The 9648-nt window shown below is 47.7% G+C and overlaps 2 gene segments (V, D, J or C); both read right to left on the reverse strand.

Annotated features, from left to right (window-relative positions):
- LOC132243523 (Ig lambda chain C region-like) overlaps positions 1-9648 on the reverse strand; it is a 30927-nt gene that overhangs the window by 14736 nt on the left and 6543 nt on the right.
- LOC132243532 (Ig lambda chain C region-like) lies at positions 1063-5070 on the reverse strand. The segment is given in 2 exon segments: positions 1063-1658; positions 4739-5070. Coding segments are annotated over 2 exon segments (429 nt in total).

Raw genomic sequence — 9648 nt, forward strand, 5'->3', positions numbered from 1 at the left:
GATTTATTCTGGTTGGGATATTGTGGGGATGGATGGATTCCTGATGTTTGGAGACTGCAGAGACTACAATCTTATTGGGAAATGCCATTCTTATCTTTAATGTGTCCTTGAATGTATTCACCAGGCCAATGTAGAAAAGTTTAAATTCATTTCTTGTTTTATTTAGAAGAAGGGTGCCCTGCTGAGACAGTTGGCTATGGGAGAAGGCTTGTGGACCGAGACAAGATGGCCCACAGATCACAGGTTGAGGTGCTCTGCTACAAATTCCTTGTACATAATAAATGAAGAGCTAGTTGTTATTGGGAAGATAACAGGCAACCATCTACATGCCAAGGAGAGTGCATGGCTGCCTGGATTTAGATAAGGGCTCATTTCTGGGTCTTTATTGTAGCTTGATGCTGGCGGGTATCACTGGATGCCGGCAAGAAGCAGTTCTCAGTGAAATAGGTGGGCAATAGGTGTAAGGGGACTGTTTGTGTTCATATGGCTCCATTGACGGGGAGGTCAGGCTGCACTGGAAGGGAGCATAGTCTCTCTTGTGCGAAGAACTGGCCAGAGCACTAAGACAACACGTGAAAGAAGGGCTGCTTCACCCCTGTAAATGCAGGGTAACTGTGTTCTCAGTATGGCCCCTAGTCTGTGTGCCAGCAAGCAAGCAGCTCGGACCAAGTATTTCCTAGAAGACAGTTCCAGTCTCCGCGGTCATTAGGAACTGTGTAACCTCCCATTCCTTCTCCCAAGTGCTGCACTTGGGTGTTACTCAATTAGGCAAAACACACAGGTAAGAGCTTCAGCAGGTTGATACAGCTATGTCCAGTTCCCCCATAGTGAGGATCCACCTCTTACCTGTTAAAAACAAAGGCATGCTGCCAACAGGCTCCTAAAATGTTCTCAGCCAACTTGTAAGATTTAGTGACACTGGGAGAAATAGTTCCAGTATTTGGCAAAAGGCAAAGACAAGAAAACCCAATGGCTAATAATGTCCATCATTAATTGGAAGGCCATGAAAAAATAGAGTTTATATAAGCATGGGAAGTGGTGGGGAAATGTATACAGACACAGTGAGAGTTGAATGTTTCTGATTTATTAATATATCAAGGCTGCATGAGAGACTAAAACAGGAATGGCATGTGCAGGGGAATGCAGAGAGGTGAGGATAGGGGATGGATACATGGGAACAATGACAGGGATTGGCTAAGATCTCCACATGAAATAAGAAATACAGTTGCTGGAAATCAACATTAGGGAGATGCTACAGAAGGATCCCGGCTCCTCGGGGATCCCAGCTCTCTACTGACTGGGACAGGATCTGGCCGAGCCCTCCGGGGCTGCGGGCTAAGAGCACTCCGATCTCTTCAGGGTCTTCTCGATGCTCTTCCCGTCGTGCGTCACCTGACAGGTGTAGGTCTCGTGGCTCTTCCAGTCGGAGGCGCTCAGCGCCAGGTAGCTGCCGGCCATGTACTTGTTGTCGCTCTGTTTGGCTGGCTTGGTGGTCTCCACTCCACTGGTGATGGTGGTGCCATCAGCTTTCCAGGTGACCTGGACCGGGCTGGGGTAAAAGCTGTCCATCAGACACACCAGCGTGGCCTTGCTCTTGCTGCTGACCTCTTCCGAGGAGGGAGGGAAGAGGTGGACGGTAGGAGAGGCCTTTGGCTGTCCTGCAAGGGAAAAAGGTGGGTTCAGCATTAGTGCAAAGCTGAGGAGGATTCAAATGCAGAACAAAGGATCAAACCGCAAGCCAGCAAGTGCCAGTGCAAAGAGGGACGCTGTCCAGTGCCGCCGGTGAATTCCCCAGCTTTGTGGCCAGCTAAAATGTATGTAATGTGAGTCCTTCACTGACGGTCGTGGGGGAAAGAGTCTCCTAATGGCACAACTCTGGATTGGAACTCAGGAGATCAGGATTTGGGTTTGGCTGTGTCATAGCTCACTGAATGTCCTTTGGTCCCCTGTATCTATGACATCATGTTTGTCCAAGGGGCAATGCTATCAACCTCCTTTCTGTAAAGCGTTTTGAGACCCATTCATGGGAAACACTATACAAGATCTAGGTCTGGATCATCATTGTTAATGCTTGGGATAGGATTGCTACTTCAGTGCAGACAATTTTAAAGGGGAGCAGGAGCCTTTCTAAATGAACCTCACCCATCAGAGAGTGAATTTCATTTAGAAAGTGCACTGGAGCTTCCTTGTTCTCCACCCTCAGCCCCTGCTCAGCGATATTAGTGCAAGTTTTGTCTGAATAAAGTCTAGGAGGGCCTTGCACAATCAGGAAATACATCTGCAGGTCTCAACCCTGCACTCACTACTCTCTCTGCTCCCTCATTCTCACCCCCATTTAAAATCATTAAGTACTTAATCTTGTGTTGCTCGTTGCATCTGTAACTTCCAGTGACTTCAGAGAACCAGATGTGAACAAGGGATACAGCAGTAGCTTAACAGAAAAAACTGTTTGGCAGTAAGGTATGTCAGAAATTAGGCTATTCTCTATACAGACTGAGCTCACTGCAAGGGCCATCCACAGACACCAAAGAGTGGCAGCAACTCATTCTGTCCATTTAGCAAGAGAAAAGCAGCTTTTGCATTTCTTACTTGAATAACATCGGAGTCATTAGTTTTACAGAACTTCTTGGGGCCTGAGCTGCGTCAGGCAGAGTAGCAAAGTATCTGAGAAGACTCACTGAATCAGAATTAGTCTATAAGGTGCATCTCTTGCTTTTTCTGAATGACTTCAGACTAACATGGCTAACACAGCTTATGAACCAGAGGTAACGCGCAGGTTCTACATGGAAAAGAGACTTCTAAAATACAATTGCAATAAAGCAGCAACAGCAAGGACAGGTATGGGGAACCACACCATGAATAAGGTTTTGAGGACAGGACTGTAAAATTGTAGAGCATGATAATAGTGCGCAACCTTTTAATCATCCCATAGAATTTTACGGCAGGAATAAAAAGTTCATGAATGCTGATGACAGTTGAAAAAAAGACAATGCTATCTGACTACTGCCATCTTCTAGAGCACTCTGTGCAGGTCTCAGCCAGCTGAGGGAGAACCTCCCTCCACAGCCCTGCTCTGTATCCTGCTGCGGAGCAGCCTTGTCCCCCGGCTCCAGGCCGAAGTATTTTCAGAGGCTGTAAAGAGCAGACTCACAGGTGGAGCCACATTCTACAAAGGGCTGTCTTGGGTCAGGGTCTAGGTCAAGGGAGAAGAAAGGACCCAGCAAAAGCCCAACGGGATGGCTGATTTCATAGCAGTAACAAAACTAGCCTCCCAGGTACTGTGTGATAAATTAATTGTAGGGAGGCAAGAGAGAAAAGAAACCCCCCCGCTACAGAATTAAGAACTATTGCAAAAAAGTAGGAGCACTTAAATTCCTACAGACACTGCCATAGACCAGAGTCACCGAAAAGCTGTTTGAACCAACATGGCCAGTACTGACCTCAGGCTGATTAGAGTCCCTTTGGGTCTCACTTCACTTTAACCAGAATCGCCTGGATCAAACTAGTGGTCAAGCCAACATTTCACTCCCTGTCCTCAGAGCCTGCTGACCCATAATACACACCAGTCATCCGGCCTTTCCAGACCTGCTGGCCAGGCCATCTGCGCTGTCTCCAGGTTTGAGGGGTGCAGTCAGTGCCACTCCTGTAAGTCTGGCTCATTCCTCAGGCTGCCTCAAACCCACCCCTAATGAACCCAGACCCTCGACTTTACATTTCAAGTTTCCCAAGAGCCTTAGGCAGCTCCAAGGAAGCAATACCACAAACGGAGTGAGTATTTTCCATTCCAATAGGAAATAGAGTTATCAATTCAAAAGTACCTGTTCTTTTGAAAAATGTCTTGGCTTTAGTGCTTTAGTTGTTTGGATAACCAAGAAGTCCAATGCGTGACTAATTTTCACCTAAAACTTAGACAGTTCTCTTGGCAATTTTCAACTAAAACTGAGTTTCAGTTTTGGCTAAAACTTTGTCATTTTTAGGGTTTTTTTAAAAAAAAGATTTTTCTCCCTACCTCTCAACTTCACAGGAATTTTTTATTGAAAGTTTAGGTGAAAAGGTCTTTCCCTCTCTCTCTCTCTCTCTCCCCCTGCCCCCCCTCCCCTCCCAATATTTTTTTGTCAAAACAGATATAATTTAAAACCTTTCTTAGTGGCCAGCTGTAATTCAAAAGCATTTTTCCTTCAAAGTACTCCTGATCAGTGATGAGACACGTTTTAAATAACCCAGGCAGAATAAAGGTCAATTGGCAGCTAGTTCTGAAGGTTTTTACACTCCCTTTTTAGAATGCTATGTCCTGGAGTTCCACTGAAATCAATGTACTTGGGTCAATGGAGGGTGGCTCACAACCCAGGCCTTGATTTCTTTTCCATAGTGTTTAGAAGGCAGTGAGAATGGAGAGGTTCTGCCTTTGAACAAGAGGGACTTAAAAAAAAAAGAAGGGGCTACCATCGGGGCTTTAAAGACTGGGACCCTAATGGCAGAACCGAGGTCGGTATCATAGGCAGTTACAAAAACCTGCCTCTTGGAAAAAATAAAGTCAAATCTATCATGGCACACACAAACCCTGCTCTAACCACCCACAGAAGCTAAACATTGTCCCCAATCCAGTCTTAAAGTTGGCAAAAGGAATGAGAGGAGACATGAGCCAGGAAGGAAGACAGAGAAAAACAGGAAAAAAATCATGAAAATCTCCCATTAATGGCACGGAGAAGAAATGTTCATGAGTAAATCAGGGACTTACCGAGGACGGTCAGCTGGGTTCCTCCTCCGAACACCCACCACAGTGACACATGGCTGTACAAAAACCAGTCACAGCTCGATGGCAGGAGACGGCACTGCTGCTCCATAGGGCAAGAGACGCAACGGTGGGGGACAGCCTTCTGGTATCTTCCATGAGAAGACTGATTTGTCTTTTGCCGTACAGCTCATAGAATAGGTTCAATGAAGATTTACTGGAAAATGAAACGATGCAGCACTCCTTGGAAGACGTGCCTAGGACCCAGTGATGGATGCAGCAGAGGCCAGGTGACAGAAGAAGATGGCCTTCTAATTCCAGAAGAATTAGCTAGTGTGTAAAGGCTGCCACCACTGAATACACTCATTTGTACAGTTGATGTAGACAAAACAGTATTTTAACATCTCTCAAGGCCATGATTTTGGGAACATTAGGCCTTGTGAATAAATCAGTCATTTAAAAAGGACTTAGGCCCCACCAAATGTTAACAAAAGCCACAACTGGACCCTCAGGAACTTCACATGTGTGAACAAAGATCAATCAAACAATGCAGTACTCTATTAGCTGAGAAGTGGGGTCTTCCCTGCTCTATCAATGAGAAGACAAAGCCTCCCCTTGGGCAGAGGCCTAACTTACCTGAGCTGAAGCATCAGAAAAATCGAGGTGGGGCAGAGTGGTCTTGTGGAGTTATACAGCGCATCTGCCCTGGCAGGAGCGGCACCATGATGACATGTGGTCCTCTTAGGCAGGCCCATGTAGAAGATGGCTGAAGTGTTCAGGTTAGATTTTGCAGTGATGTATGGTAAAACACTGCTTAAGATCCGTGTGCCACAAAACCAAACCAATCACCATCCCACGTCATTTGAGGCCTGGTAGGGATCTGAGGCAGGGGGACTGGCAGTCTCCCTGGAAAGTAAGAGCCCATCCCAGTGCTCACGGCCTTTGTAAAATTCTTGTCCTTGTCCACAACAGAAAATGCTACCTTGTTGGTGGCCACACATGCAGCAGTGGTATGAATATACAGCATGTCTGCTCAGCCAGCATCCAGGATGCAAGAGAGGTGAACACTTTCCTCTAGCGGGTTTGCCAGCAGCACCGAGAAGTCAGCCTGCTGCCATTACACACAGCCATTTAATAGGTACTTTCCTCTTTTTCCAGCATTGAGCCAGGGCTCTTCCCCTGAGCAGAGGGGACACAGCATGCCCACCATTACTGTGCTTTTCCCTCTCCCTGAGCTCAGGGGTGCAGCTCTGTTGCTTGAAGCCCAGCAGGGTGTGGACTTGTGATGAGCCTGCTCTCAAAAGCATCTCCAGTAAGCATCTAGGCTGTAAGCTTGTCCATGCTCAACTGCTTTCCTATGAACCAAACCAGGGCACTGGACCATCTCCCTGAGTATAAATAGGAACTTGCCTTAGGTACATGTCCCAGCAAGGCAGAGAAGTGAATTGTAGCAGGTTACTTTCTTTATCAAGGGTAGTAATTGGAGCTCAGGTGCATTAGGACTGGTCTGGCTCTGTTTGAGATCAGTGGTAGAGGTCCCCTGCTCTCTTCTAGCTTCATTTCAGCTCCCCGAAGCAGGCTTCAAGGAGTGTCTGTCATATACCCTCCAGCTTCTTCAGGTTGTCCCATTTCTGGACTAAAACATGACAAAAATGCACAGATGTGACATAGATGCCCAAGGAGAGCTAGGGGATCAGGTCCCTCACTGGTATCTAGTGAGATTTGGGAAATTTACCCTTCCAGCCCTCTCAGAAACATGGAGTCTTAGTATTTGTGTGCTGCCTTTTACAAAGATGTAACATAGGTACAGCAATGCAACCATTTCTTTGGGGAGTGACACTCAAGTACCAGCCTAGTATTAGCATGCAGTGGGGATGCCCAGCAGGGAGCACAACTCCTATGGGGAAGCATTGGCACAAGGCAGATACCATGAACTATCTGGATTCATAAGAATGAGGGACCAGGCAGGCCAAAGCCCGGGCCTGTGCAGGGCCCCACAGTGAATGAGGTTCCCAGAGGTGGAAGGATCCAGGCAGGCAGAGACCTCGAATGAAGTGGGCAGTACAGTGGAAAGAATAAGGGGCTAGATGTACCCCTCAGTGCATGGGGGAAGCCTAGAGTATCCCCAGCAGAGGTGCAGCGAGGAGAGCTTTGGAGTCTGTTTGAGAGGTGAGGATTTTTGTAAGCAAAATCTTTTATTGGACTAACTCCATGGTTGGGATAGAGTTAGACAAACTTTTGAATGCAGTGCATTCTCCTTCAGGTCTGAGGAAATGGCAGGCCCAGTGAGGATTAAATACAGTTTGCAAGGCTGTGAACTTGGAGAAGAGAAGAAACTTCCAGGAGTAGCAGAAAAACAAGTCACAGAAGAAAGTTTACCTTGATTAGCAGAAGCTTAAGCCCTCTCAAAAGGGAAAAGGTCTGCAGCGTGCAAAAAGATTATCAGGGGTCAGGTAGAGTAGGCCATGAAGACAATATTGGTGTTCAGCCCTTGGGTTTTGTTTTCATTTGCTTTTTGGCCTTTGGGCTCAGCACTTAGGTCTGCTGTGGAAGGGGTCACCCTGGTGTGGCATTGGAGGGTTGCAAATGGCCTGAGGGAGCTTGGGATAAATGCATTGTAAGATGAAGGGCTTGGAGAAGCTCAACCTGCCATTCTTCATCAGCAAACACAGCCCTGTACAGACTTCTCCACAGGTCCAGGAGCATCTTGGTCCCCAGTTGATCTCTCCTTTTAAACCTGTACCTGCCCTCTGACTGTCCTCAGGACGGGAGTCTCCAGGGGAACTGTTAGGCCCGGGTCATGAGGGCCCCTGTATAGTCATGGAGGGTCAAGCAGGACACTATCCAACTTTGCACAGCTGCACTAGGCCCCTCACAGTCCCTCTTCCTGCAGCCAGGGAGCATGGAGACTGATGGCTTCAGCTCCTTCCATAGGATTAACAGATGTGTCAGGGTAGAGGCAGGATTGTGGCCCCCTCCCTCTGTGTTTCAGCCTGTAGGGTATGGCTCCCACACCAAGGTAGGGTAGAGCATCCCAGTGGTAGAAACGGATGAAGCCCCAAGCACAAGGAGCAGTCCTAAGAGACACCGGACCTGTCTGAAGTGGCCACCTCCTAGTTTGACTCCTAGGCTTGTACAGCTCCATAGGGCGCCACATCCCCTCTTACCCATGTAAAGGTACCACCGAGATCTGAATGACCTGTACCCAGAATTATCATGTTTCGGGGCAAGGCAAGGCTGTGGACGAAGTCTGCAGTGACTGGTTGAGGGTTAGTGGGCAAAGGACAGAAACAAGAGGGGAAGTGGAGCAGGTGCAGATGGAGGGCAGGGTCAGGACAGAGCAGCACTGAGCTGACCTAGGCATTAGCAACACACTTTCCAGTCTATACTATAGTGTCTGCATCCTGCAACCTCCCCCTCCTCTTCTGTTCTGGTTCAGCCAGGACCTGTAACACAGGGTGGGGAATAAAAGTGTGAAATACAGCAAGAGCCTTTCCAAGCTGTTCTAAAGCAGCCCACCTAGTCCTTCTCCCCTCTCTGTCAGTAGTGAGTTGAGGCTAGCTGTGCATGGGCAGTCACTCAGATCCATGACACGTGGTGCTGTGACAAGATAGCGGAACTGTCCTGAGTCAGAGGCACTGGCTACAGGTGATCCTGCTGCTATAATGATTGTCTGTCTATCTCAAATGCTTGAGTGAGCTTTCACGAATGCTGCAGCAGACTGAGAAACTAGTCATGGAGAAAAATCTCAGTGCTTGAAGTAGTCATTGAACCAGCACCTGGGGACCACGCTTGCTCTCTGCTACTGCTTTTCCTGAAGTGAGATGGCCTAGTACCAGCCTGAGAGACTGGGGACTTGAATTCCTGTCTCCTTGGTGGTTTCTCTTTCTGTATGAAACTCAGCAATCCTGCCCAAGGCCTGTGCAGTGCTGATCCCCTGCAATCTTGCATGGTTCATGGCTTTGTGCAGCCTGCATGCATGGGGGAACTTCCTTTCCCATGAACCTCACTGCTGGCTGTTCACGTTCCCCTTGTCTGTGGGGGCCGGGCAGCAGTGTCTGTGAGGGCTGCTGGGGTTGGACCTTAATGGTGTGGTGAAGGACCCCCCAGTAATTTGTTTCTGTAAGACTAACTGTCCTCTTTTATAGTGCTGACTTTTCAGCACAAGCAGTGCCCCCCTCACACACAGAAGGGCACAGGTTTGTGCACTAGACCCACTTACTTCAATGGGTCGGTGGATCTCTGAGTTTTAGAGGCATTTTTAGGGCTAAAGCTTGATTTCATGCTCCCATTTTTATCTGCACTGTGTATCTGACTGTATTTGTCAGGCCTCTGCTTATATACTACAAGACATTTCCTGTCTTGTTGGATAGGCAGACTGAGGTATTTGCCTTTTGGAGAATGTCTAGGGACACAGCGACTTGGAAAAGAGATAAGAAAATAAACATAAAGCTCCTCCTGCCTGATGATACTCTTCACAGGTAACCCAGGAGACAGTAATTTTACACCCACAGGGAGCTGACAGCTGCTTCCCCAGAGAAAAGCCCAGGGCTGTTGGAGTTGAATGGGGACGTGCACTTCTCTATCGTCATTGCTAGTCTTGTGGTAGGAATGGCAGCCAGAAGTGTGGGATTCTCATTACCCGGGTGGGCTATAGGAGTATGAGTTCTGCTCACATAATGCCATTAGATGTTATGCTAACGTGTACTGTAGGGGTGATAGTCCCTCGGACATACAGAACCAGCACAGGACACCCAGACTCACAGGTGGGTAGTAAGAACAACTTATCGAGCAAATGGGGTTCAAGTGGGACTTTTGTGATACATCAAACTTATGCTTAGACCTCTTCTTCTTGCTAACTTTCAAAGCAGGTGATCTCCAAGGTGAAAGTGAACAGAGAATGCCAACTAAATATT

This window comes from Alligator mississippiensis, chromosome 10, assembly GCF_030867095.1.
Source record: "Alligator mississippiensis isolate rAllMis1 chromosome 10, rAllMis1, whole genome shotgun sequence".
Classification (NCBI taxonomy): Eukaryota; Metazoa; Chordata; order Crocodylia; family Alligatoridae; genus Alligator; species Alligator mississippiensis.